The sequence below is a fragment of the Oikopleura dioica genome, chromosome PAR (genome assembly GCF_907165135.1).
Source record: "Oikopleura dioica chromosome PAR, OKI2018_I68_1.0, whole genome shotgun sequence".
Classification (NCBI taxonomy): domain Eukaryota; kingdom Metazoa; phylum Chordata; class Appendicularia; order Copelata; family Oikopleuridae; genus Oikopleura; species Oikopleura dioica.
Genome location: NC_137293.1, coordinates 9,247,076 through 9,271,664, shown reverse-complemented (window position 1 = coordinate 9,271,664; position 24,589 = coordinate 9,247,076). Strand labels below are relative to the sequence as shown.

Genomic DNA, 24,589 nt, shown 5'->3' with positions numbered 1-24,589 from the left:
TCTGAATTAGGCGACTGATCAATCGGGATTCTAGCGCTAATCAACCGTGGCAGTAGTGGTGCAATATCAATTTTTCAAGCTAGTAGTGGATTTCCCAAATTCTTGGAGAAAAAAAGGGAAAATTTGATTTTAGTTTCGACTTTTCAATTTTATTTCCGGCCTTCTGATCTCCTAAAATTCGGAAAATCCGCTAAGGGCTTAAAAAACTGACATAAACCACTACTGCCGAAGTTAGTTCAATTTATTGGGAGCCAAGATTAGGTTCTTTATTGCGGCTTTTCTTACCATAATCGGTGAATTTGCGTTGTCGCTCTCAAAATTTCAAAATAAAAAATGCCCAAATCTCGGTCCTGCCCCGTCTCGGACTGAAAAAAATCTGTTGTTGAAGCGCTTTTTACCCTCAAAAAAATGGCGCAAACCGATTATTATCTAAAAATAACCGTTGCTAACCTTATCCATGTCGAGTACAAGTCCCAAAAAAGAATCTTCATTCTGGTGGTTTTCCATCTCTAACTTAGCGACGGGAACTTTCATTTTCAACATTGAAAAAAGATGATTTTGAAAATCTCGAATTGGAAGAATTCGTTGTGAAAGATCTAGAGAACTTTTCATCGAAAATGCGATAAATTGCTGTTTATTAGCGGTTGTTACTCGTTCTATTTACAGAGGTGAAAGAGCAAGGAAAATCGTGAAATCTTCATAATTTAAAAGTCGCCAGAATCGTCAGAAATTTAGAATTCAGAAGTCGGACTCGAGGTAGCTGTGGCTCTTGATTGAAATGCCGACGAATTGGCCGTGATCTCGGCACCATTCCACAATCCTCTAAAATGTTTCTCAGTTTCTTTCCATCCCTAATTTAGCCTTACATTAGCAGTAATCTCCTTTGCCAATAAACTCGTGATGCAAGACAGCTGAAATTCCAAATCCTTCAGTTCTGAAAACCTCTTTTTTCAAACCAAAAAAAAAACGAGCAAATTTTACCTTGAGTCAGATCTCTTCTTTTCAGATTCAAGTCGGCTAGTTTTTCTTCTGTGACATCTCCCGCTGGTTTCCGCGGTTTTCGAATTGATACTCTGCTCAGGCCCCGTTGAATGTTCGCCGTCACGATCATTTCTTGAAGATCCTCGTCTTCATGCTTCGAATCGTTCGGAGCTTTGGACTCGTCGACTGTGCTCTGCTTTGTCTAGAAAACAGCTTGATAAGTTTAATTTCCTATTGACATTTTAAGCCCTCGTGGAGCTCTACAAAGGTCTTAACTATTTTTAATTTAAAAAACTTACGATTTTGCTTGCATTCTTCTGTCTAACATTTTTGACTGAATCTCTCGTCTTTCTCCTCCCCGCTGCTGGCGCTTTTCTGTCGTTCTCCATTGCGATTTTTCTCTGGTGAAAGTTCTCAACTCTACAAATTCGCAACTGTTATCGTCAAATATTGGCACGGGCAGCCCTAGACCCTTGGATAAATGAATAATTACTCAGCCAAAAGGAAAATAGCTTTCTTTACGAGCCGAATACCCTTTTGTCTTGAATGAATTTTACATGACGGGAGAGATGTTTTGGAAAGTTCAAGGCTGGCCACACTTTCAAAAAGCCTTTTTTCGAAAGAATTTTCAAATAAAATAACTTCTCAACGGGTTAAAATGAGTTAACTCATTGGCGCGGGAGACGAAAAAATTGGTGTCGATAAAATTGCCATATCGCGGTAATGGGTTAATAAATTTTAACCTGTTGAAGATTTTTCTTTTCAAATTTATCTCTAAAAGCTTTGTTTTAAAAATGAAGATGTTCGAACACTGGTGCTATAAAAATTTACTTGATGGGTCAATAATCCTCGTTGACAAGAGCCATTATGGCAAGCGTTATTAGTCGGGTTTTTATTTGCGCCATTGCCCGAAAAAACGCATTTGCAAATGCCTCCTTTTTGTTCTGAATTGACTTACAGTGCGATTCCACTGCTCATTTTTTCTCGAAAAAGTGTTGGATAAAGATTAATCTCAAATTTCGTTACAACTTTTGGAATTCGCCTTTAGGGCTAAGTAAAAGTTCCAAGCTGCCAGATTTGTTGGTCAAAATCGATTCCACCCGCTGAACCTTTAATCACTGTGGACTTACTTTGCATTTGCATTTCTAAATGAGTGAGAAGCAATCACACATTTTTCCTCGCTTTTACTGAAGATGCTTATCCCTTCAGCCGAGTGTGAAACCAGTAAATCTACCCAATATGCGCATTAGAACACATTAATTATTTCTTAACGGCTTCCAAGAGCTTCAGTATTTTTGCATCTTTGCCTTATTTTACATCCCATCGTCGTGGAAATTTTCTCTTTTTGGAGAAAGCGAAAACTGAAAATCAAGCTTGAAAATCAAACTGAAAAGATGAAAGAATTGATATCAAGTGGACACTGTCCACTGGACAGTGCTCGGAGGCGGCAATTATGATACTTCATGTCAGTAATAAGGCCTATCTCAGTTTTCTTGCTTCTTGAGAATTGATATGATCGCATTAAAGAAGACTGTATTGAAAATGATTTCAGTGAATAAAAATTAGGCAGAGTTACAGAGCTTTTCGTAATGAGAAATTTTCTTGTCGCAGTTTCTGATTTGTTCCTCGAGCACTCTTTTTCGCTCATGCAGCTTTTCCAGCTCCTCGTCAATTTTGTTGTTGTCATCAGTTGTTTTCTCTTCCTTGATTTTCTTTTCCTCGATTTTTTTCTTGTCATTCTCAGCTTTTTTGGCGAGATTCTTTACAATGCCGAGTGGATTTTTCGCTCGTTTTTCTGAAAGTGTTCCTGCTTTGACGCGTTTTTCGACGGTCTTTATGAAAGCCTCGAATGCGATCTTCGGAATCTCGATTGGTTTCATTAGAAAAGCTTCTTCCTTCGTGGTCGAGGCGTCGTTTTCGCTTTTAGCTTTTCCATTGATGATGAAATGGTAGTAGAGTGCTGTAATAGGCAGGGAAATCGGACATGCGGGAAACCAGTTTGTACTGTTCAAAAATAAGATAAAAAGAACCATGATTATTTTTTACCTGAGAATCTTGAACGGCGCGACATTTCCTCCAAGAAGAAAAGGAAGTCGAATGTCTTCATCTGCAGTATAAATCATCGGAGGATCGAACGGATAGCCCTCGGGAAACTGGACAATGAAGGTTTGATTCTTCCCTTCGAAAATCGTTCCCGGAGGCCCATGAATGATCACCTTCCACATTTGGCCCCGGAGCTTCAGAATAGACATCTTCATCTCAGACTGAAAGATGATTTTCTAGCAGTAAGGACCCTTTTTAATCCTACCTTATCGATAAAATCGTGGATTTCATGAAATTCTCTGTTCAATCTGCGCATTCTAGTGACATCGTCGTTCTCCATTTTTGAAAGCTAACTTTATGAAATCAACGACCCTAATTGCACCACAACATGTACTGCTGATTATTCTAGAGAGAACACTCAATTAAGAAAATAGAAAATTTATTCATATCAAAATACAGTTAAAGTAGACAAAAAAATCAGTTATCGGAATCTTCCTCTTCCTCTTCATCTGCTCGCCTGACCCCTGCAAGTCTTCGACGCTTTTTAACAGCCTTTTCAAGCTTTTTTCGTCGTTTTCGAAGTTTTTTCTGCGCTTTTTTCAGCTCGCTCATTTTTTCTTGAACTTCTTTCAGCTCGTCTTGTTTTTCATGGAGCTTGAAAACGGGTTCAAATTTTGAATTTCAAATAATGAAAATGTCTTGAAAACTAACCTTGAAGACTTCTCGTATTTTATCATTTACTGGCAGCTCAGGTTGATCGAGATATTTGTCGATGGCTGTTTCTGGTATTTTCACATCGAAATTCGGCTTTTTCGTTATTCTTGGAGGCCTTGAAACAAGATTTTCCTCAGGATGCGTGCAAAGATGGCTCAAGAACAAATCATGAATGCCAGTGATTACAAGGGAAATCGGAATCAGAGGGCTCCAAGCAGACTTGTCCCTGAATCTGATGAAGTTATTTTACTAATATTTTGCTTACTTGAGTTGCTTGAAAGGAATTCGATTTCCTTCGCCAAGAAATGGGTGGTTGACAGCATCAGTGCAGTAGACAACAGGAGGCGCGATGGGATAGTCCACTGGAAACTCGATCATGATCGTTGATACAACATGAGAGTCGTTTTCTGCTAGATCATGAACAGAGAATAGAGGGCTAAATATCTTCACTTTCCAAGCGAGAAAGTTGCCAGCGGAAATTCTGCTCACCGATGCATTCATACATTGAGACTAAAACAGTGATGGTAGAGAGCAATTTTCAAAAAGAATGCCTTACATCTTCAATAAACTGATTAATATCCTCGTATTCCTTTTGTTCTCTAGCAGCTGCCATGCCGAAACTGATTTTTTATGCGTCTAACTGCTGAGAAAATAATTTTGGCATTGAAGGTAATCAAGGTATCTAGAAAATATTTACGTCCTAGAGAACATAATCGCTTTTTGCATTGTTTTATTGAATTGAATGTACAGTTATTGGGAACAGTATCGGATCAGCGTTCGTCTGAGTAAATTCAGTCGCTCCTTGAGGCTGCCATTAGACTGTTCGCTTCGCATCATTATCTCCACTTCCGATAGCACTGTTTGCAGTATCTACGAGGTCGATTTTAAACTCGAGGTTATTCAGTTCTGGGCGTTACCTGTTGAAATCTGTTGTTGTTTACTTCGCTGTCTTGGACGAACTGCTCCGCAATAACACGCAGTTGTTTTTCTTGTTTCAGCAAAAGCGCGAGTTCGCTCATTTGGGACTGTACTTTTTCACGTTCTGCCTCTTCTTGGGCCACTAGAATTTATATAAAATGAGGTTCTATAGGTCTATCCTCACGTTTTGCCTGAAGACGGTCTGCATAAACTTGCTCGACCCCGTTTATTTTTGTTTTCAAGCCTTCTTGAATCCTAAAAATCCATTCAAATACTTGTAAGTTGAAGACCATACCTGGAAATGCAGTTTGCCAGCTTTCTTCTAGGGCCAAAAAGATTAATCCCAATCTCTTTCAGATCTTGCTCGCTTAGGGTTAAAAATACTTGCAAGTCGATATCTAAAATGATATTTACACTTTCAATTTCGCACTAGTTTTTTACCTTGCTCAATAAAAACAGTTTCATATTTGGCCAAACCAATCGAATCAAGAATTTCTTTTATAGACCCAAATCCATCCGCCGTTGGTTGAGGCATCATCGGATTTTGATACTGTGGCATTTTATGAACTTCTGGTGAAGGTTGCTTTACTGGAAGTCGCTTTTCGGACTTGTTGATTTTCAAATCGCGCAGCTACGATACTCTTTTTTACGAAAATAATGACTTTGAGCGTGTTTGATTAAGGGTGTGATAGGTCGATTTAGGATTTTAGGATTTCGAAAGTGAAAATATTTACCTTTTGTTGGAAGATCTCGTCGTCGACTTGAAAGTTGTTTCCTCCTCCTTGCGCCATCATGCGATCAAACTCTGCTGGACCCTTGTTTATTGATGGAAGTGAATCTCCAAGCTGATATCCTTAAAATACTTCCTTTGTCTAAGTGGCACAAAAGATAGTATATTTGAATAACATGACTGTAAAGCCGATTTTCAATAAGCAATGCCTGACTGTCGATGTTGTTTTCGAGCTTTTCTCTCTCTGAGAAAGACCATAATGTTGGTCATATAAAACGCAAAATGTCACTGGGCCCAAGTAGGAAATAATGAAAATGGCCATTTGGTAAATAATTTTTGGAGGTCACTCATTCTCCTCAAGGCCGCTGTCAAAGGAAGTCTGGAAGGTCGAGCATTGTCACCTCATTTTTGTTGCTTTACGACTATTCACTACTGTCAACGGTTTGTGTTTGTTATTTACGCGCTGGATTCTCATTGAGGCAATTTCGCTAACCTGAAGGATGAGTAGATGAAGCAAATAGACGTCTTCTACTAGCATCGGATAGTAAATCGCTTATACGGTGAAATCCGTGTTGCCGGGCGATGTCCATACATGAAAGCTAAAACATACCTAGTAGTTGATCGTTTTTCAACCAATTGGGGGAGAAAGCCCAATTTTTAAGCGATAGGGTTAACTTTGGTCACTTACATTTTTGAAGTTTTTAACATCCGCATTCGCACCTTCTTCTAGCAACAACTGCACCACCAATTCATGTCCATTCGCCACCGCCTCTAGAATCTACTACATAAGCTCGTCTTCCTCAGAAAACTTACCCATAAGAGGGGTACATCCATAGTGATTCTGGGCGTTTATATCTGCACCATTCAACTTCAGAAATTTAATAGATTGATAATGTCCATAAGTAGCAGCGTAATGAAGCGCAGTATTCTTCTTTTTGTCCAAAATGTCAAGTCTGGCACCAGCTTGGAGCAGTACCGGAATACAGTCAAATGGGCCGGAAGCAATTGCTAATAGTAACGGTATCTTGTTCAAGGCTTATTTTGATGTCTTGGACACAAGAAATGGCTTGAAAATATTTGCCCCGTCCCTGTCCAGCCGCAGATAAATTCGGATCTGCACCAGCCTACAGTGAAATTTAGCAACAATAAACCTTGGTGTTCGAAATTCTTTACCTTTAGGATCATTTTGATCATCTCAAGGTGTCCCGAATGGCTTTTATGCGGCTCGAGAACAAAGTTAGGAAAGGTTATTTCCGGATAGTTTTATTGATTAATTGTTTCAATGCCGTTTCATGCATACAGTAACGGTGTCCATCCACCTTTATTGCGAACATCTATTTTAATGATTTTCAAACGTTAGGGATCGAAACGGAACTGAATTGACGTAAAAGCAACTCTTTATTATAGTCTATAATTATATTCTATAATTTATAGAAGAATCAGTTCCTGGGTTGTTCACATCATCCGGGTGATGGTTTTTACGAAATGAACTGAAAAGAGGTTGAATTACTTTTGAATCACTTTTTACTTTTTGAATATCAGTGATGTTGTTCACATCTGTACTGTAAGTAACTGTCAGTAGAACTTTCTGCTAGAACTTTAGAATCACCTTAAATATTTCTTCAGGGGTCCACTTTCGCCAAGAAACGCCCCTGTCCAAATGTCGACATGAGCATCGCTTTCTGCCGCCAGTCTTTCCTAGGAGCGTCATTTTCAAAAATTAGTTTCACTAAGCAAACTTCTCATCTAAGTTTGCCTTTCATCGAGAGCTGTTAGAGCAAGTTCGCTAACAGTAGAAATGAAGTTTTGTTACTTACTAAGAGTCCACATGACATTTTCTTCTATGTTTTCTCTCTTTTTCTCTGTAATGAAGTTGGCAAAATAATGCTTAGTTTTGAGCTCTAGCCAAAGTAGACAAATAATGATGGCGAATAGTTGTCTCACATGGAAAAAGAAAGATCTTTCCATCAATTCACATTCTTTCGCCAAATGTCGCCCAGTGAGAATTTACACGCCGCCGGCGCGTTTTCTTTCTTTCACCCGAACTAACTCACCAGCCGATTATCCTGGAAAGTTTTCTTTCTTTTGTTTCGCAAGACGCTTTTTAAATAAACTATCACAAGCGCGGATTTATGTTGAAATTTGAATAGCAAAGTTCATTTCCGATTTTGAATATCCAAATACACTAGATTTCTCAATGCAAACAACAATGATTTTTCAAATAATGGCTCATAAACAGACCGTTTTTTGACGCAGATCTCGGCCCGCGGTGGCCGGTTGGTATGTTTACTAGCCAACGAATCTCCAGGTTGCGAGTTCGAAACATGAAAAATTCTCCCAGTAACCGGGAGTCCCAGTTGAGTCCTGGATAAGTCGGAACTCCTGGATGCCCGGTAGAGACTGCGGGCTCTCCGGATGACATATTTAAGGGTAGAGAACCTGTTCAGGTGCTCCCCTTCCAGATGATCAGGCCTTCGATCATCTTCCTTCGGTACCTTAGGAACTTCTCTTATAACGCGCGCTCCCCCATTCTTACACCTCCTCTCGCCCGCAAATGTTCTCCGGAACACTTTCTATGGTATAGAAAGTTGGGCAAACTAAAAACTCGCCTCAAGAATCTCCAGTACCCGGGCAATGACTGGTCAAGAATTTGGCGAGTTCTTCCTACTAGAGGAAAAATAGGAAGTTTTTGATGAGCGAAAAATTCTCTAGACAACTTCACTTTTTCGCTTCTCTTTTTTCATTCTCCAACAAACTAGAGAAAAATTCCGTCAAAAATGAGCGACTTAGTGAACATGTCTGGATAATTTCAAAAAAATTTTTGCGGGTCTGAAAATCGTAAAAATTCTGAAAGTGCAGTTTTCTTCAGCTTGTTGAGACGAGTCGAATGGTGGGTCAAACTCTTGATAACTCCAAGGATTGACCGGTTAACCGGCTGGTTACCGGAAAATACGTTTCCGGTCGCCGTTTTTGTTCTAGAAATGCTAGGATGATGAATGAACCCGGAAACTGATCCTTATGGTCAGTTCTACTGTGGGCAAAAAGATATTGGTCAAATATATAGCGAAACTTTTTTTAACGATAAAAATTCTAAATTTTGTATGTATTTCGTTGTTGCTGCACCTTCCTAATTTTCGGTCCCATTTTCATAAGAAAATAGAATTTTGGTGATAAACATCTTATGGTTAGAGATATGATTCTCATTTTTTCACCCACAGAATAACTAATTTCAAGGACTGGTTTCCCGCTTTTTTTGTCATTCTAGCATTTCTAGAACAAAACCGGCGACCAGAAATATATTTTCCGGGAAATTGCCGGCTAACCGGTTAATCATTGGAGTCATCAAAAGTTTGACCCATCATTCGACTCGTCTCGACGAGCTGAAGAAAACTGCACTTTCAGATTTATTATGATTTCCGGACCCGCAAAAATTTTTTTGAAATTATCCTGGTTTCGACTATGATTTTTACGAAGACGAATTCGACGAAGAGCCAGAGTATGGAGGGAATACAGAGGAAGAAAAAGAGAAAGAAGTAATCGTAATTGATGACGAAGAAGATGACGTAGAAGTCGTCGACGATGTGAATATGGAACGAGATAATTTGCCACAGCCGAACTTTGCGGAAGAACATAGGCAACAAGAAAACAATGGATATTTTCACGAGGACGACTTTGGTTACACTCCCAGAAGGCCGAGAACGCCGCAGAATGTACCGAGAATCAGTAGAGAAGAAACAGAATTTGACGAAATTCATGAATTCATCAATGAGGTACTTTTTGATATTCAACCCTTTTTTACATGTCTTTTTAGGCTGGAATGAATGCATCAATATCTCGAATCGTGGACACCAGTGCCATCGCGTGGAAGATGACGATCCATTTTCCACGTGGTACGATCACCGAAATGTCCAACGTCATCATAAAGTTTCCAGTTGATTATCCTCACGCTCCACCAGTACTGTACTGTACCGACAACATCGATCATCCTTTTCTTGGGCTCAGAAATTTCATTCCATTCAAGCGACTTCGGTAATTTCTAAAAATTATCTCTAACCTATATTTTTTCTCTAGAAACGAGTACTGGGCCGAGTGGATTCCGATTTCCGTCGTGATTGTTGGCGTTTACGAATTGTTCAAAGACCACCTCTGCCGACGAAGAAAACAAGTCGACGAGAACATCAACCCTCATTTGATCAAGATCCCAGAAAGCGCGATCGACACCTATTTGCGGATAACAAAGGCGAAAATATCAAGAGATACTCCATTTCAACAACTGCCAGTTGGGCTGCATATTCGGACGTACTTCAAGCTCTACGAAGAACAAGAGGAACTCGCTCAAGTCGAGAGAAAACTCAGGTAAAAAAATGACCCTTTCCCATTTGAATTTTCAAATTGACCATTTTTAGCATCTTGAACGAGAGAAAAAGAAAGCTGACGAAGAATATTGGAGAGCACTTGAAAAAATTTAAACAAAGTTGACGTCAAAAAAGCTGATTGAAATAAAAATCATTTATCACAACTCACGCTTACTTCAAAGAATTTCTTATTAGGAACTGTAGAAAGAGTATAAATTATACTGTATAATCGTCTCAAACTTTTCGTTAATTCTCCCGGGTTGGCAATTAGTCGGCTCGTGCGACTTCCACGATCCCCGGTGGTCAGTAAAGATCGGTAAGTCGGTTTAATCATAGTAAAAACATTCGGCCTCCTCTTCGTTGTGCATTACCGTGGCCCCGGCATTTGTGACGCGCGCTGACGGTGTCGAAGGTAATCCAACACCGCGGCCGAATTTGGCGATAGAAAATTAATTTTAGATCCGAAAAGATAATTTCAGCCAAATTAAATAATTACTCTTTTGTCGTTCGGGTCTAAGACTGTTCCTAGCACTGCTGAATCAGCTTTGCCGTCGAGGATGATGATTCCTCGTTGATTTCATTGTATTTTCGTTACAGATGCACAAAGATATCGGTACGCTCATTCTTTGCATTTAATCTCATGACTTATGTATTGTAAGTGAAGTACAAAATGAAATTTATTTGAATAAAATATTCTAAGCGCACATGATGGTGTCTGAAAAGATCATTGGCGAGTAGTAGAGATTCAAATCGTTGGTATCAGGAGCATAAATCGACTCAGACTCAACATTGTCGCTCGTCAGGGTGAATTTTTCGAGGTATTCTTTTCCAACATAAGCATTTCGGCCCATTTGGAAGGCAGAGTTGACAAGGGCCCCGGTCAAAACTTGCTTGACGTAACCAAGCTCAGACCACTTATAAAAAAGTAAGGGTTAGTTCTAAGGCTGGGGTCGGCGACCCATCTTTCAAACAAAAGATGGGTTAGGGAAAGATGGGTTTTCCCGAAAGATGGGTAAGATGGGAATGATGGGAAAGATGGGTTTCAAAGATGGGAAAGATGGGTAACCGAAATATGGGGAAGATGGGTTCCAAATATGGGAATTATGGGCAGAGGTCCGCAAAAAATGTCCTGCCGTAGCTTCTTAAATTTTTTATTACATAAGCTTTCATAGACGCGAGATAAAATTAATCGTCGAAGCGCCTTATTATAATAAAAAGTTGCTTAAAAAAGCTCTCGATGACATTTTTCAAATCGGGAGCGGATCCCTTAAATTTATCATTAATGGAGGAATAAAACTGTACATCAGGTTTAGATAACAAGATAGAAATCCGATCTTCAAACTGAGTGAAACCCATCTTACCCATCATTTGAACCCATCTTTCCCATCATTTGAACCCATCTTACCCATCTTTGGGAGACCCATCTTTCCCATCTTTCAGAATCAAAAGATGGGTTATGGAAAGATGGGTTTACCCATCATTCCCATCTTTCCCAGCACCCATCATACCCATCTTTCCCATCTTTGAAAGATGGACCGCCGACCCCAGTTCTAAGGATAGTTGTCGGTTACCTCTCCATCAAGAAGTCTGTAAACTTGACTGTTGACGGCTCCACGCACTTTTCCGCCAAAGAGATAGATTCCTGCTCCATCTGTGGTGAGCGTGTGGCCGTAAATTTCCCATCGAGGGAAGTTGGCACCGGTTTTCCATCCTCCCTCTTCGGTGTAAAACTCTACCATGTTGTTGCAGTCGATAATTGAGCCACATCCACCGACGGTCATCAGTTGATCTTGGTAGTTTATCATGCTCGACCAATCGTGGTATTTTGTTGATCGCTGCTGGACGACAGTTTGATTTTCGCCGTCCCATCTTGTACACACGTCTTCGCCCAGATTTTCGTGACCGAAGCACATGTAGACTTCGTTGTTCAAAGCTAGATACAAACTGAATTAGCGGATAAAGAAATTCTCTTACCGCCACAAGAGCCGTAAACACCGTCAATGTGACCGACAGTGAGAACGTAGCTTTTCGGTACAACACTGCATCCGACCAAATTCGCGATCTTTCGTTCATTGAAATATCCTCCTAAGAACCAAGTTTGGCCTCGAAAGATGACAGTACAGGTATCTTCCATGTCGAAGGCGAAATCGCTTGAAGTTATTTTGCTGGAATTCTGATCGGAACTCGACTTACTTGTAAGAAACTTGAGCAACTCGAATCTCATCCGTAGCCAAATTCAAGCTATACGCTCTGTTTGAGCTTCCCCATCGTTCGTTTAAAATCAAACCAAAGCCCGTGCCGCCGCAAACTGGATTTGAACAGACCATGCATCCGTTTGGACAGCCACTGTTACATGGACACTCGTTGAGACAGTCAAGCCAAGTTCCTTGGCATCGTGACTGGCAACTTGTATCGTTTCCGCAATCTTCCACGCATTCGTTTAACAAGTCTGTACATTTGTCCGAACAGAGCTTTTGAAGGTCAGTATCGCTGAAGGTCGTTTTTAGAGCGAATCACATGATAGATGGCTCGCGAAGGACACAAATTACACACTTACGGGCATTGCGCGGAGAAAGCTGAAAAATAAAGAGGCAAAAGTTTCATTTTCCGAGATCTTCTGAAACTCGAACTGGACACGTGGGATCTTTGATGGGCAATTTCTACCAGCAAGCAGCTGTCACGTGCTTTTTTCCCATAGAACTGTGCGTTCTTCTTTCTTTTGCTTATTTAATGCGGGTTTTTGACCGGGTGATGTTTGTAGTGAAAGTCAAAGAAAGAGAATTTCCTCCTGAATTGCGTATCCATTTAGCTTCCATCTGTAGTAGGTCTGGGCCTGATTGAATTGGCCACTTCCTGCAGCTGAGACATAAAGCGGCTCATTTTTTCGCAAAAACGAGCAACTGCTTAATTCGCTTAGCATTAGCCAGATGATATCCTCTTCCTGCCAGCCATCATACAAACTAAAGCTAATTCAATAGAATTTCATACACACTTTCCTGCTAATTATCTTATTGTATAAAAAAACTGTTTTTTTTCTGGCGAGGTTTTATTTACAAGGCAAATTTCGTTGTTTAACAGTGAACTTTTCAGGTAGTTTTTTTTTTGCAATTTTTGGAAAAGTCTTCATTCTGACTCGGGAGCAGTGGCGGCTAATTGGCGGCTTTGGAGATTAGCCGCGGCGCATATCAGCTGCAGATTCGTTGGCACAGTGAGAGCAGGAGCTAAATTCAGTAAATTACTCTGACGGCCCTAATTCCAAGTAGATCGCGTTACAGCGTTCGCGGTAATGGAACCGCCGATGTGACTGAATATGGAAATTCCGGTAATTGTCCGACATTGTCGTCAAAAACGCACATCGTGTTTTTCCACACGGTTCGTGACGGCAATCGCAGATTACATTACGATGAAAACATATCCTACTAATTCATTCCGCTTATCATAAGAGCGCATCAGTTGACCCACACTTTTTTATACTTGGGATTTGATTACTCCCGTAGAAACTGGACAAATTCCATATCATATGAAAGATCAGTTTCTGGTCATGTTATGGGATCATATGGGGAGACATACTGATATTCTCTTCGATAGAACACGACGGTCACAAGGGAATACAGTCATCAAGGGCGAATTCTGATGGGGAATTGGTACTTCATTTTCAGAAAGTTCAATTGAAACTTTCTTTGAAAAGGGTCTGATATTGACTTACCGGCTAAATGATGGGATAACAAGCTCAATTGAGGATGATGCGGCTGGTGGTGGTGATGAGGCAGCGAGTGAGGGTGTGGCTGGGCGGAAATGGAAGCGGGAATTGATCGTGAATGAGTTCCAGTAGCAGCTGCTTGCCCCGCTAGAACGCCATGCATAGCGTAATAACTCTGATGTGACCAAAGCTCCCAGTCAGAGAGATATTCGCGTTTCCACTTTGTGCGGCGGTTTTGGAACCAGATTTTGATCTAAATGAGCGTTAGAATTGAACCTTCCATCAATGCTATAATGAGGTATGAGGCCACTATTGCGTGTGCCAAGAAAGGTGTCAACTGGAGGGGATGAGTTCCGCCTGCCTGGCGCCCGGGCACCCGATCGGAACCGTTCACACCCGATCAGAACACGCGATTAGACGTGTTATGACAATTGTACATTTAACAACAATCCCCTGTAATCGATGCTTAATTACTCTTCATTTGCCAAGACAAAAAAATAGAAGCGCAGTCATTGTTTACCTGAGTTTCACTGAGGCCAAGACTGTCGGCTAGCTCGACTCGTTTACCAACAGATAAATATCGGTTCTTCTGAAATTCTGATTCCAGGGTTTTTATTTGATGAGGCGTGAATGCTGTTCGGGGTCGCTTTTTTGGATCTATCGCTCCTCTACCTGAAAAAAGGTGTTATTCATAATTTCTAAAAGAAAAGTAAGGGTTTCAGTGAGCTAACTGAATCCGACTAAGAAACATTTTTGAGAATTCCTTCATAAAAATTTCAATTTGAAAATTCACCTGAACTTTTCTTTGAAGTGGATTCGTCTTCTGATGAGCTTTTATCTTGAACGATTCGTTCTACAAAAAAAAACTGATTTAGCAATATTTCTTTCAGCGAAAAACAAGTTGGAGCAAACGAGGGTGCTTAGCACAGGTGCAGTTTTTCGGAGACGGAGTAATGAATATTATATCGAATTTTTTATCGCACTAATAATTTATATCGCCGTAATGATGTGCCACCTGAAGCAGCTCGAAAGATCATCAAAATGTACTTTTCATAAAAACAAGCGTTTTTACCTGGGGATGAGACGGGCGAGGGGCTCTTCTTGAGCAGGAAATCGATGGAGAACTTTCCATTTGACATCTCTGACTTTCGAAGTTGGAGAAAGTTTGAGTTTGAGGAGGAGTTTTGAGTATTTTCTATTTTAATTCGAGAGTTTGTCGACTCGTCGGACTAATGAGCTAAGTCTTTGGGGGGCGATTATAGAGTCGCAATTGCCCCTAAACAGCGCCTTTTTTCGCACTCTGAGCTCGTTATTTGTGGCGTACGCGAGTAGTGCTGCGCTAGCTTCAGAGGATTTTCCGGCTTCGACCTTTTCCCCGAAATCTGGAAGAGTTTGAAACTCAAGACCGGACTCACGAACTGATGATGTAAACCTGTGGAATCCTGCCAAAAATGGGATGGGGCCATTTCAGGAAAGACAAATTAAGGTCTACGAAATAGTTCGACGTCTTCGTTTCTTTGTCAGATGATGAAGAAACAGAATGACGTGCTTTTTCGGAAGTAATTGAGGTTACCATGTTCCTCATGAGGTTTCTTTCACGTCAGATTTTCGAGCTCGAAAACACGTGAAGTCTGTTTTTGAGCCGAAAAATGAAGAACCGGTCGGTGAAAATGGGGACTTTTTCAAACCGCGGTCAACTTATTTATGCAATGAAAGCATAAAGCCCAAAAAAACTTTGCAAGGAAATGAAGTAAAAATCGAATCACTTGCGATAGCGATAAATTCTGACGGGGAAATATGCACCAATCTGTTCGAAAATTGCTTCTCTTTTTTCGAACGATTTGTAAAGTGCGCTCGTAACTCCCCGTTTTTTCGCCGTAAACGATCAATTAGTGAATGTCAAAGCTCTATTATTAATCGCCGTCTGATATTTTCTTGAGTGGCAGGATTCTGGCAAGATTTATGCCCCCGCTTCCAAGTGCAGTTATTGTCGTCGACGAATTATTGCTTCACTTAGTCAAATCATAAAATTAAAACTCTCGGGGCACCTGTGGCTCCGATGAGCTCGGCAATCATGTTCAATAATATCGAGACAGCGCTAGAATTATCTTTTTGGCTTACACTTTGCAAATAATTCTAATTGCGGCGCTTTTGAAAGGGTTTGGGTGTGAGTGTAAACGCGTGTGATGATTTTTGAGAATTTCCAAAATTAAGAATGCTCAGGTGTGGTGTTGAAGCACTTGAGCCGAGTAGCTGCAATGATGAGCCGAAATGAGCCGCCCGCTGGTGAATTTAAATTCACTCTACTTGTTTTGCCATAATAGCCAGCATTGCGGAATGACAATTCTACAGGTGCGAAAAAGTACTTCGACTTCTCCAAGCCAATTGATTTTACAGTAGCCAATTCACTCATCAGCGCTTTGGATGCATTTTTCCAACTAAAAAAATACTTGTTTCAATTCGGTAGATTAAGGGTATACAACCATATAATCAATTTTTCAAATCTAAAGTTATATGAATTACGCTCCTAATAATATTAAAAGATTGATGATTTTTAAGGAGGTAGATATCAAGAATCGGGGTTTTCTGGCAGACTTTTCTCCCAATCCTAACATAGTGACCTATGATTTTTTTTGTTTTAATAAAAAGTTTAGGCCCTTATCTCGTGCCTATGGAAGGCCGATTTCTAAATTTCCAGAAAAAAAACGGTAAAAATGGCGTTGAAAACTCGGAAATCGCTAAAAATGACCATTTTCTTGGCAGACTTTCCTCGAAACCCTTATATAGGGCGAAATTTATTTTCTTCTGAGAAGTTAGATAAGACCCTTGTCTAGATCCTATGAGGGCCAGATTTTAAAATTTTAAAAATTTTTTTAAGAAAAGAATCGATTTCCGGTTTTTCACGATTTTCAACGAAAATATAAAATTTTGAATTTTTATTCGGGAGTATTTAAATCATTCTATAAATGTTCCCAGGGGTTTTTGTTAATGTTTTTTGGACGAAAGCTAAGTAATTACTTATTAAATTACTAAAAATTTGTCGATCTATTATAAAACGGGCAAATTTTCGAGATTTTAGCGGCGATTTTGTGAAAAATCACGTGGTCCAATCAAAAAATTTTTGCTTACAAGTTTTCTCCTCAACCTCGAAACTATACGTTGAAAAAGTTTGAGGCGGAAAAATGGAAATTTTTTTTCTTGATATCTACCTCCTTAAAAAGCTAATGACCCGCTGGAAATCATGATGCCGCTCTCAATTGGCATATAAAACTCTATAATTGAGCTATTTCCTTCTGTCTGTCTACAAATGGCACAACAATCGCTTTGATCCGGCTGGGCGCAGTTAGTGCTAATTTTATCTTTCCACTACCCCAAAATGGGCGATTATTATATTTTGAATAACCGGTAATGAAGAAGCCCTCGAATGAAATTTCGATCGAGCGCTTCCTCAAGAAATTATCCGAGGAAACAGACGCGACGGCTTCAAATTTAATTTTATTAAAAGATCGGCAATATTCAAGATGTCTTTTTCGGTCTCTCAGGCCCAGCTATGTCATATAATTTCGGCTCTGTTTCGACTAAAATTTACTCGATATCATCCTTTAGCAGAATATTTTCCAGCTGAGGAATCATTCTAGCGCTGATCCGCTGTTATGACATCGTTGTTTTCTGGCCCTTGATTTATAAAGTGTGAGAATCCAGAACACCGATCTCACCAAAATTGCTTTCACGCCTTTCTATGTCCTCTGCTACTGAAGTAAATTGGCAGCGATGGGAGAAAAACGGCCTAAACATTGCGAATTTCATCCCTTGATCCATTTTGTTTGATAAAATCATCATCAATCAAGGGTAGAGCTGACGCGCCGAATCGCACAAGTAATTGCCCGTTTTACTTCTGAACAGATCCAATTCCAAAAAAAAGAGTTGAGTTCTGTTTACAAAATTCGCATCTATCGCTAGTTTAATGAGGAGCAAGTAGAGAGCTATTACAAGCGCAATGGCCCATATAAAATTCTGCACCTGTAGACGGCTCTATAAACAGATCCATAACACAAAAATTGTCATTCCAGCTGTTTTTGCAAAGGCTCGCCCTGGCGTACTTTGTTCCCGTCTAATACACGAAAAAAATTTAACCTGTTCGCGTCAGTAGACCAAAATTGTATTCGTTGTATGAAAAATCATATGACTGACTCGGTGAATCTAAATTCTAGCGCCGCGTTAAGTCCCCCAGCCGCCTAAAGATGTATTATTTCCACAGCCACTCGACAGCTTTAGCAAAAAAACGGGTTGATATCACAAGGGCGCGGTCATAAATATTATGACTCCTGAAAATTGTGGGAAAAAGAGGATGACTTTAATCAATGTTTAAATTGGGCAGTACCGGAGCCCTTCACTTTGTTTGAGATTTTCACTCTAAGAAAGTACCTCGCCAAAAAACCACAGGCCACTTGAGCGTGTTTGCTGCCTCTTTCGTATTTTACTAAGCTCGCTTGTATTCAAGAGTCGCCACAGATTGGCCAAGGGAAACAATCAATTACGGCCAAGTTTTTCTCGACTGCTCTCAGAAGAGTTTTAATTGGCATTTGTTGCAATTTGCAAGTGGGAAGTGAGCATTATGCTGTGATTTATGATGGCAATGCATTACGACGCAAAAGGCCAGCTTTTATGATGTGAGCCAAATTAACCAATTTCCGCGTCTCAGGGCGATTTTAACGACACCCTGCTCCTCGTTCTGCTAATGATGCATTTAGAGTTTCCATTTTTTCGTTTTATGTTGTCTCCAGTAATATAACATGAAAATTTCAATTTCAAAGATCAGGTTTACAATGGATACCCCATAAGAGCATCTTGTTGTCCTTAGTAACTAGATCTTCCCGTGTTTGATACAAGTACACCTGTTCTAATCAAAGGGTCTTGGCCTGATTACTCAGGAGCGCGTAAAGAATTAAACCAAACTCAGAAGATCGGCAAGCTCAAAGTTAATCCATCGAATTACGGCCTTGGGGGGAGAGTGACACTTTAAAAGTGTAATAATGCGGAATGTGTGCCGCCGGAATTTGTGATCAAACGAGGCGCATTGCGAGTTCCCTACTTTAGGGTGCACCTGCTCAATCGTCATTTGACGCGGAGCGGGGCTAACTACTCGCAGATTGATAATTTTTTGCGGCCGAACGGACATACCTAAAGTAGTTTTGCCATTGACGAGGTCACCTACCACTCTCATCAAACGGACACACCTGATCCCAATTCAGCAACATTTCCAAAAGAAGGACGAAATATTTCTATTAATCGAAAACCCCAATTCTAGCGCTTGAAATCGAGCCAGCAAGCCGTGCTAGTACGCGATAAATCCTCTTCTAAAGCAGTGAATAGCAAAGTAGAAGCAGTGGAAAAGCGGATCGCTCTTTTGACAAGACACAATATTTAATAATAAGCTCTAATGAAGGTGTAAATTTTTAAATCAATTAAGTGATAATCGATTGCGGCACTAACTTTGCGCAACTTTTGCTCCCGCAACCGGTCCTTAATTTTCCTATTAAAAAGTTGTGCGCTTCATCCTGCTTAATTTTGTATTCAACACGTGATAAGGAGGTCGATAATCGACAATTGCCACGAGTACTGTGCCTTATTCTTGATTTATCGAGCTTCAAATAGACAATCCTTCTACAGTATCAATCCTTTTAGAAATTTTCTTTAACCAAATATCAATTCTAGAGTGCCTCAGCTTTGATTTTCTTCCGAGATCCTATTCATAAATCTATCGAAAAAGGAACCTGTTGGAAAAGTGGTGGCGCTGTTAGAGAGGCACTTGTAAAAAGTAATTGGCCTATTAGTATCGAGCGCCCTGATTGGCTCGCGCTGCTCTCTTGGTGCTACGGTGGTGCATTTCCACCGCTTTTTCTGCAATGAAGTCTTTGATTGAAAATCTTGAGTTTATTTAATATATAACAGAATCTATTTACTATTACAGTTAGATGAGACAGTTACAGTAGATCAGGAGACTTAGCTCCATCGGCTTTTTCAGTCGTTGATTCACTTTCTTTCAGGATTTCTGCTGGTGTCTCGCTCTCCACTTCTGTGATTTTAGGACTTTCAACAGGAGAGGTTTGTCTTGAAGATTCTCCTGGAACGATTGGACTCTGAGGGCTCATAGACGAGGATAGTGAGCTTGGGAGAGACGTCGGGATCGAAGCGGCAGACGTTGCTGCAGCGAGATGTTGCCAAGGAATTCCCTTAATTTAATTGCTGAAAAGAAGTTTCGATAAAAGTCGTATTCACCTGTGGTAAGCCAAGTCCACCAGGAAGAGCTTGTGGCAAACGTGGAATGCTCGAGCCTCCAAGTTGCGCTAGAAGCTGAGGGGGAATCAGTGGAGGCCGAGCTGGAATAGTTGGCAGAGACGTTGGGCTGGAAAGTCCTGCTGTTGAACTTTGCGGAAGTCCAGGCAAACGTGGGACAGAGTTGTAAAGAGGGTTTTGTGGAGTGAGACTGTTTCCAGGAGAACCGATTCCCTAAAGACATCGGTTAGAAAATGATAAGAAATAAGGCTTGAACTACCATTGCGTAGTAATTTTGATGGGCCCAGAGCTCCCAATCAGACAGGTACTCTCTCTTCCACTTGGTGCGGCGATTTTGAAACCAAATTTTGATCTGAACAAGTTTTAGTAAGGGGAATTAGTCGGATGATCTCGCGGTGAGGGAAATCTTCAAAATATTTAGAATTGTAACTGTCAAGCGCCAGCCGCTCGGTACTGGCTATGATATGCCAATTTAGCACGTCGGATTAGCATTTCATTTTGCCACCGCATTGGGATTAACGTCACTGGCCATTCAGCCGACGCCCTTTTTAGTTAGTTTAAAAAGGGATGAGTATTTTAGTGTACGTTTGTAAAAAAAAAGGATCAGTCCCTGGGAAAACGTAAAAAGAGAGTAAACTGACTGTAAATGATAATTGAATTAAATTCCAATTATTCTTCCGCACGGGGCGGCCCGGCCCACTTGAGTCCCGATGAATGATCCGCGCCCGCAACATTTTCAAAATTAACGGTTTTTAATTAATCGCACCTGTGTCAATCTTAAATTAACGCCACTTGACGGCAAATCGCGCCGATCCCGCCAAAACTTTGTGCAGCTTGCCATACACACGAACATAAATATCATTAGAGCTTCAAACTCTCAGAATTTTAGCCGATGAGTCAATCTTTATAAAGCGCGAAGATGATCACTTGCGAGGAGGGAAGCGGTAGGACTAAGGGTGTGAGAGTACTTCTAGGGCTGGCAAAGGTTGGTGGTATTGAGGAGAGTAAGCACTCGTGTTATTTTGTTGAATAAATTTGGCCATTACGCGGGATCAAGTCACCTTCAAGTGGCCCAAATTGAGATCAAAGTGTCCCCTCCCGCGAAAATCGCCTAGCTTAGCTAATTTCGTCTTTAAGACTTTCTGTCAGTTCACTTTAGATATACACCGAACGCGGGTTCTATTCTAACTCTACGTTTTTTGACGGTTAAAATTGCCAGAAAAATTGAAATCAAGGAAGAAAATCAACACGTAGAATCTTTTCTTCCTTTTGAAAGAGGTACATCTGCATATTGGTAGTATATTTTTAAACTCGTAATGAGGTAATTATGAGCCCGGTGCCAAAATGTCTGTTTAGCCGAGGAGCGTAGACGAGCTGACGCTTGAAAGGCTCATTTGCACCAGGGACGGGCGAAGTGCCCCTTTTAAACATGCTCAATTAGCTGGGCCCTAATTTTTTGCTTACCTGAGTTTCGGTCAAATTCAGCGCCTTGGAGAGTTCCATTCGTTTCGCAACAGATAGATACTTGTTCTTTGAGAATTCAGCTTCTAATCTCTTGATTTGCTCGGGCGTGAAAGCTGTTCTCGGTCGTTTCTTTGGCACGTCGGATTCTACCGATCTTCGGGGCTCTGGTCGAGGCTCTGGAACGATTGGCGCGTTTTTGACTGGAGAAGGAGTTGGATCGGGAGTTGGAGCTTTAGGGATTGCTGAAAGATAAATGATGATGATTCAATTTGTTTGAATAAATTCTGTAGAAAAGGCGAAGCAGAGTGTATAAAACAATCGAATTAGAGAGGATGGACTATTATTGCCTCCTTTGTCGAACAAGTTGTTTCAAAACATGTTTGTCCCTATCGATTTATCACGCTATACAACGAAATGGCTAAATAGATATTTTGTAGCGCGGGGTTAGCCACTTACTGTCCAGCTGCAGCTGGGGCCTTTTTACCCGGACAACTCCTTCATTAGCATTAAACGTGTTGTTAAATGTTGTTGATTCAAGCACAGACGAAGATTGATACAGTACGAATTTTCCTACTAGAGGTTCTATGGGGATATACCATGATAATTTTGGGATAAAAATCAGCTTGAAAATAGATTTTAACGATGTCTAGCCCCCTTAAAAGAGGGGTTGATTGAGCGAATTTGTGTGATAGGCGGTTTATTGAATTAGATCTCACTTTAAATATTTGATAATTGTCCGAGGGCGAGGGAATGATTTTAATATCCAGCTGCGGATAGCCCTCTCGTTAGCGGGGAGTCAAACTCGGCCGGAAATATTCCATCCGATTTGGCACCTGAGCGAGGCGCAGTATTTTTCTATTTTCAATTTCTGCATAATTATTGCTCCAGCTGCACCTTAGCCCAAAGACCTATCATCGCTCTCATTATACGACGGAGAACAAAGCAGATGTGAATATTTGCCAATGTTTAGGTTAAAATTAGATTTTTTAAGAAAAAATTCACGTTGTTGAAGATTCCTTGCTGACTTTTATAATAGGCACTTACTTGGTTGTTCGGGCGTCTTGAGGTCATTTTGGATAAAGTTTCTGAACATTTGTGGGACATTGGGAAGCTGGCTAGATGCCTGGCTCGACGTTGGTGGGAGAAGACGTTGGTTGAGCTGGGCGAACTGGCGTTGAGCGACGGCTGCGAGACTGAGCTGGGCTTGGACAGCTTGGTTGATTGCTAGTGGATTCAGGCCTGATGCTAGGAGGTTTCCTCGAGCCTTGAGAAAAGGTTATGCCAGGGAAATGATCGGGGAGAAACTAACCTTGGAAAGGATGAAATCGATGGAGAATTGAGGGTTGTCAAGAGCACCGAGGTTGAGTCCATTTGGGACAACGTTTTCAGTCCCCTAACGATCAAATTTGATAATCAAATCATCAATAATTTTTCATATTAATAATATGATATTATATGATATAATATGATATTATAAACTTATAACAAAAGATCGAAATACAGTTAGAGAAGACCATTATTTTGTTGGAGGATTTGCCCTTGAAAATTTTTTCAAGGCCACAATCTAACACTGTGATCATTTTATCTCTCTCTTATTTACCTTGTCAGAAGAAGAACTGTGGTTACTCTTTGGCGATTCTGAATTTCTCGAGTTACTCTCCTGATTGACCTCTTCAATCGTCTTCGAATTTCCGTATTTGAGCGCATTTGCTTTCAGCTCTGCTAGCTGCTGGGTTTGGCGGAGAAGCGCCGCTAATTGCTCTGCTTGAAAACTCATGGTTTTATTGCTGTTTTTTTTGCTTTGTTGTGTTGATAGTTGAAAAGGGTACTGGCGATTAAGAAAAGTACTGGATCATCAAGTGACGATAATAGCGCAGAGCATGGATTGCGGCGGCCGACCACGAGTGGATTGCTCGCGAGCGCCGCAGCCACCACCCGGTGCTCGGTGTAAATGTTTTATTTTTAACAATTAGCATAAGCCTACAGCGCCATTCATCTTTCACGTAATGCGGTACTTGCAGAGAAAGGTAGTGATATTTTTTATTTATATTTATTTCGAGTTTCGGAAGTAAGAATCGACAGCAGCAACTACTCCTCCAGCTTTTACTCCCGCTACCGCAAAAGCTTCTTTCGCGCCTATTGATTGAAGAAGAGGAACTGAAATAGTTATAATTATGAAAAGGAACATGTCAAATACAAAACGTGTTTGGAGGAATATTTCCAACGGTGTTCTGATAATAAGACGCCAATGATTGAGGAAGTATTCCTGTAGGACTAAACATTTTTTTTTGCTTTTCAATCATCAAGTTATATTACCCGAAGCCAGCGGTCGATAACAAAGGGAGGAGAAAACTTGAAATTCCAGAGGAAGACAACATCGGAGCGCTTTTTGCACCGGCAAGCGCAGAAGCCCAAGAAAAGGAATCCAAATGAGACTTACTTTGAGCTTGGGTGAATTGAAATGGTTTAATCTTCACTTCACCATTTTCGAAGTCGAAATACTTCTCATCGAAGATCATTTGGCTCCTGAAAAATCTCTTTGAATACTCTGATTGTAAAAAGGGAAAACGTCGTTTGATATGTTTGCAATTGGAAGCAAATCGTTAAGATAAGCAAATCAAAAATTACTCAGCGTACAAATACGAACTGAATAAACTCTCATTATCAGAGACCCTTGACAAAGATAATATTTGAGCAAAAATATGCACAGTAACCGATGATGCCGGCAGGTTATATCTTCAACAAATGGGAACTTGGATTTATTTGGAGTAAAATGAGTAAACTGAACTTAATGAATTATGAATGGATTCAAAGGGAAAGAAATTATTTCTAATGAAGATTTGACAGCGTTGAAAAACTCTGATGGATTCAATAATTTGGTCGTTTCTTGTTTCGCTTCTCTTTGGATGCTTCATAAGCAGCAGCTCCCGCGGCTCCAGCAGCGGCTCCATAAGTAGCGGCGGCGCCAGTTGCAGCGGCTGACTGGAGAATTGCAACTAAAAATATTCTTACTAAAAATCGTCAGTGTGACTTTACATGTCGATCCAGCAGCAACGTTTCCAATGGCACCTTGAGCAGCAGCAGCGGCAGTTCCAGCAGCAACGCCTCCAGCGCTTAAATCAGGCTTATTTTCCTGAATTTTTGATGTCTTTACGTGAATCCGGCTGCTCCTAGAATCGCTGGACCAGCAACAACGCCGACAGCGGCGCCTCCAAGAATCTTTGCACCAGTCCAAAGCCAGCTATCATCATCGGCGCCCATGACGGCCATGGAAAAGATCATGATGGCGACGATAAATCTTTGCATTCTAAAAAGAAAGATTTAGTTATTTTTCGGCATATACCTATATATTGCTCTAAACTCTGTGAGATCTCTGTGAAGTAAATA

At 40.6% G+C, this 24,589-nt stretch overlaps 9 protein-coding genes and 2 long non-coding RNA genes across 11 annotated transcripts; 1 reads left to right on the top strand and 10 right to left on the bottom strand.

Moving 5' to 3' along the window:
• Positions 1–603: 603 nt before the first annotated feature.
• Positions 604–2,373, bottom strand: LOC145702856 (uncharacterized). The gene is made up of 6 exons (XM_081780147.1): positions 2,289–2,373; positions 2,112–2,162; positions 1,281–1,401; positions 982–1,183; positions 867–934; positions 604–822 (listed from the first exon to the last, which is right to left on the bottom strand). Exons 1-6 carry the CDS (start codon positions 2,303–2,305, stop codon positions 739–741), a joined length of 543 nt encoding a protein of 180 aa, XP_081636273.1. The 5' UTR covers positions 2,306–2,373; the 3' UTR covers positions 604–738.
• A 37-nt stretch (positions 2,374–2,410) lies between these two features.
• Positions 2,411–3,425, bottom strand: LOC145702854 (uncharacterized). The gene is made up of 3 exons (XM_081780145.1): positions 3,290–3,425; positions 3,028–3,245; positions 2,411–2,985 (listed from the first exon to the last, which is right to left on the bottom strand). The coding sequence occupies exons 1-3, from the start codon at positions 3,362–3,364 to the stop codon at positions 2,544–2,546; spliced, it is 735 nt and encodes a 244-aa protein (XP_081636271.1). The 5' UTR covers positions 3,365–3,425; the 3' UTR covers positions 2,411–2,543.
• Positions 3,426–3,446: 21 nt separating this feature from the next.
• LOC145702855 (ubiquitin-conjugating enzyme E2 2-like) lies at positions 3,447–4,422 on the bottom strand. The gene is made up of 4 exons (XM_081780146.1): positions 4,295–4,422; positions 4,004–4,248; positions 3,736–3,964; positions 3,447–3,678 (listed from the first exon to the last, which is right to left on the bottom strand). The coding sequence occupies exons 1-4, from the start codon at positions 4,349–4,351 to the stop codon at positions 3,502–3,504; spliced, it is 708 nt and encodes a 235-aa protein (XP_081636272.1). The 5' UTR covers positions 4,352–4,422; the 3' UTR covers positions 3,447–3,501.
• A 53-nt stretch (positions 4,423–4,475) lies between these two features.
• On the bottom strand, positions 4,476–6,571 carry LOC145701701 (uncharacterized). The gene is made up of 10 exons (XM_081778917.1): positions 6,560–6,571; positions 6,200–6,410; positions 6,075–6,157; positions 5,880–5,985; positions 5,391–5,509; positions 5,098–5,287; positions 4,952–5,054; positions 4,841–4,911; positions 4,656–4,798; positions 4,476–4,608 (listed from the first exon to the last, which is right to left on the bottom strand). The coding sequence occupies exons 1-10, from the start codon at positions 6,569–6,571 to the stop codon at positions 4,489–4,491; spliced, it is 1,158 nt and encodes a 385-aa protein (XP_081635043.1). The 3' UTR covers positions 4,476–4,488.
• Positions 6,572–6,832: 261 nt separating this feature from the next.
• LOC145704937 (uncharacterized) lies at positions 6,833–7,493 on the bottom strand. Its single transcript, XR_014134525.1, has 3 exons — positions 7,204–7,493; positions 6,996–7,084; positions 6,833–6,876 (listed from the first exon to the last, which is right to left on the bottom strand). It is a non-coding gene; the product is annotated as an uncharacterized LOC145704937 (long non-coding RNA).
• Positions 7,494–8,839: 1,346 nt separating this feature from the next.
• LOC145704326 (uncharacterized) lies at positions 8,840–9,925 on the top strand. Its single transcript, XM_081781774.1, has 4 exons — positions 8,840–9,156; positions 9,198–9,415; positions 9,458–9,742; positions 9,793–9,925. Exons 1-4 carry the CDS (start codon positions 8,974–8,976, stop codon positions 9,863–9,865), a joined length of 759 nt encoding a protein of 252 aa, XP_081637900.1. The 5' UTR covers positions 8,840–8,973; the 3' UTR covers positions 9,866–9,925.
• A 511-nt stretch (positions 9,926–10,436) lies between these two features.
• On the bottom strand, positions 10,437–12,369 carry LOC145701700 (uncharacterized). The gene is made up of 5 exons (XM_081778916.1): positions 12,299–12,369; positions 11,935–12,231; positions 11,716–11,891; positions 11,313–11,674; positions 10,437–10,655 (listed from the first exon to the last, which is right to left on the bottom strand). The coding sequence occupies exons 1-5, from the start codon at positions 12,343–12,345 to the stop codon at positions 10,437–10,439; spliced, it is 1,101 nt and encodes a 366-aa protein (XP_081635042.1). The 5' UTR covers positions 12,346–12,369.
• A 417-nt stretch (positions 12,370–12,786) lies between these two features.
• LOC145703317 (homeobox protein ceh-30-like) lies at positions 12,787–14,683 on the bottom strand. Its single transcript, XM_081780662.1, has 5 exons — positions 14,514–14,683; positions 14,235–14,294; positions 13,962–14,113; positions 13,448–13,694; positions 12,787–12,962 (listed from the first exon to the last, which is right to left on the bottom strand). Exons 1-5 carry the CDS (start codon positions 14,578–14,580, stop codon positions 12,865–12,867), a joined length of 624 nt encoding a protein of 207 aa, XP_081636788.1. The 5' UTR covers positions 14,581–14,683; the 3' UTR covers positions 12,787–12,864.
• Positions 14,684–19,396: 4,713 nt separating this feature from the next.
• LOC145703061 (uncharacterized) lies at positions 19,397–23,041 on the bottom strand. Its single transcript, XM_081780374.1, has 7 exons — positions 22,803–23,041; positions 22,512–22,595; positions 22,247–22,466; positions 21,203–21,444; positions 19,998–20,090; positions 19,721–19,951; positions 19,397–19,674 (listed from the first exon to the last, which is right to left on the bottom strand). The coding sequence occupies exons 1-7, from the start codon at positions 22,977–22,979 to the stop codon at positions 19,426–19,428; spliced, it is 1,296 nt and encodes a 431-aa protein (XP_081636500.1). The 5' UTR covers positions 22,980–23,041; the 3' UTR covers positions 19,397–19,425.
• Positions 23,042–23,263: 222 nt separating this feature from the next.
• LOC145705011 (uncharacterized) lies at positions 23,264–23,725 on the bottom strand. The gene is made up of 3 exons (XR_014134541.1): positions 23,519–23,725; positions 23,400–23,476; positions 23,264–23,359 (listed from the first exon to the last, which is right to left on the bottom strand). It is a non-coding gene; the product is annotated as an uncharacterized LOC145705011 (long non-coding RNA).
• Positions 23,726–23,884: 159 nt separating this feature from the next.
• Positions 23,885–24,505, bottom strand: LOC145704732 (uncharacterized). The gene is made up of 3 exons (XM_081782201.1): positions 24,357–24,505; positions 24,239–24,315; positions 23,885–24,198 (listed from the first exon to the last, which is right to left on the bottom strand). The coding sequence occupies exons 1-3, from the start codon at positions 24,482–24,484 to the stop codon at positions 24,071–24,073; spliced, it is 333 nt and encodes a 110-aa protein (XP_081638327.1). The 5' UTR covers positions 24,485–24,505; the 3' UTR covers positions 23,885–24,070.
• Positions 24,506–24,589: the final 84 nt, after the last annotated feature.

Coding starts and splice junctions, on each gene's coding strand:
- LOC145702856 (XM_081780147.1), bottom strand. Junction 1,184..1,280: donor AGAAGAATGCAAGCAAAATC/GTAAGTTTTTTA, acceptor GCTGTTTTCTAG/ACAAAGCAGAGCACAGTCGA. Junction 823..866: donor CAAAGGAGATTACTGCTAAT/GTAAGGCTAAAT, acceptor GAAACATTTTAG/AGGATTGTGGAATGGTGCCG.
- LOC145702854 (XM_081780145.1), bottom strand. CDS start 3,364: ATGGAGAACGACGATGTCACTAGAATGCGCAGATTGAACAGAGAATTT. Junction 3,246..3,289: donor TCCACGATTTTATCGATAAG/GTAGGATTAAAA, acceptor ATCATCTTTCAG/TCTGAGATGAAGATGTCTAT. Junction 2,986..3,027: donor GCGCCGTTCAAGATTCTCAG/GTAAAAAATAAT, acceptor ATTTTTGAACAG/TACAAACTGGTTTCCCGCAT.
- LOC145702855 (XM_081780146.1), bottom strand. CDS start 4,351: ATGGCAGCTGCTAGAGAACAAAAGGAATACGAGGATATTAATCAGTTT. Junction 3,965..4,003: donor ATTCCTTTCAAGCAACTCAA/GTAAGCAAAATA, acceptor CATCAGATTCAG/GGACAAGTCTGCTTGGAGCC. Junction 3,679..3,735: donor AAATACGAGAAGTCTTCAAG/GTTAGTTTTCAA, acceptor CCCGTTTTCAAG/CTCCATGAAAAACAAGACGA.
- LOC145701701 (XM_081778917.1), bottom strand. Junction 5,986..6,074: donor ATGTTAAAAACTTCAAAAAT/GTAAGTGACCAA, acceptor GGTATGTTTTAG/CTTTCATGTATGGACATCGC. Junction 4,609..4,655: donor ACAACAACAGATTTCAACAG/GTAACGCCCAGA, acceptor TCGACCTCGTAG/ATACTGCAAACAGTGCTATC.
- LOC145704326 (XM_081781774.1), top strand. CDS start 8,974: ATGGAACGAGATAATTTGCCACAGCCGAACTTTGCGGAAGAACATAGG. Junction 9,416..9,457: donor ATTCCATTCAAGCGACTTCG/GTAATTTCTAAA, acceptor TTTTTTCTCTAG/AAACGAGTACTGGGCCGAGT. Junction 9,743..9,792: donor CAAGTCGAGAGAAAACTCAG/GTAAAAAAATGA, acceptor GACCATTTTTAG/CATCTTGAACGAGAGAAAAA.
- LOC145701700 (XM_081778916.1), bottom strand. CDS start 12,345: ATGAAACTTTTGCCTCTTTATTTTTCAGCTTTCTCCGCGCAATGCCC. Junction 12,232..12,298: donor GCTTTCTCCGCGCAATGCCC/GTAAGTGTGTAA, acceptor AACGACCTTCAG/CGATACTGACCTTCAAAAGC. Junction 10,656..11,312: donor ACAGACTTCTTGATGGAGAG/GTAACCGACAAC, acceptor CTTTTTTATAAG/TGGTCTGAGCTTGGTTACGT.
- LOC145703317 (XM_081780662.1), bottom strand. CDS start 14,580: ATGTCAAATGGAAAGTTCTCCATCGATTTCCTGCTCAAGAAGAGCCCC. Junction 14,114..14,234: donor CACTTCAAAGAAAAGTTCAG/GTGAATTTTCAA, acceptor ACCTTTTTTCAG/GTAGAGGAGCGATAGATCCA. Junction 12,963..13,447: donor GTTATCCCATCATTTAGCCG/GTAAGTCAATAT, acceptor TACTGAATTTAG/CTCCTGCTCTCACTGTGCCA.
- LOC145703061 (XM_081780374.1), bottom strand. CDS start 22,979: ATGAGTTTTCAAGCAGAGCAATTAGCGGCGCTTCTCCGCCAAACCCAG. Junction 22,596..22,802: donor ACAGTTCTTCTTCTGACAAG/GTAAATAAGAGA, acceptor TTTGATCGTTAG/GGGACTGAAAACGTTGTCCC. Junction 21,445..22,246: donor CAAGACGCCCGAACAACCAA/GTAAGTGCCTAT, acceptor TTTATCTTTCAG/CAATCCCTAAAGCTCCAACT.
- LOC145704732 (XM_081782201.1), bottom strand. CDS start 24,484: ATGATCTTTTCCATGGCCGTCATGGGCGCCGATGATGATAGCTGGCTT. Junction 24,316..24,356: donor CTAGGAGCAGCCGGATTCAC/GTAAAGACATCA, acceptor GCCTGATTTAAG/CGCTGGAGGCGTTGCTGCTG. Junction 24,199..24,238: donor CGTTGCTGCTGGATCGACAT/GTAAAGTCACAC, acceptor GAATATTTTTAG/TTGCAATTCTCCAGTCAGCC.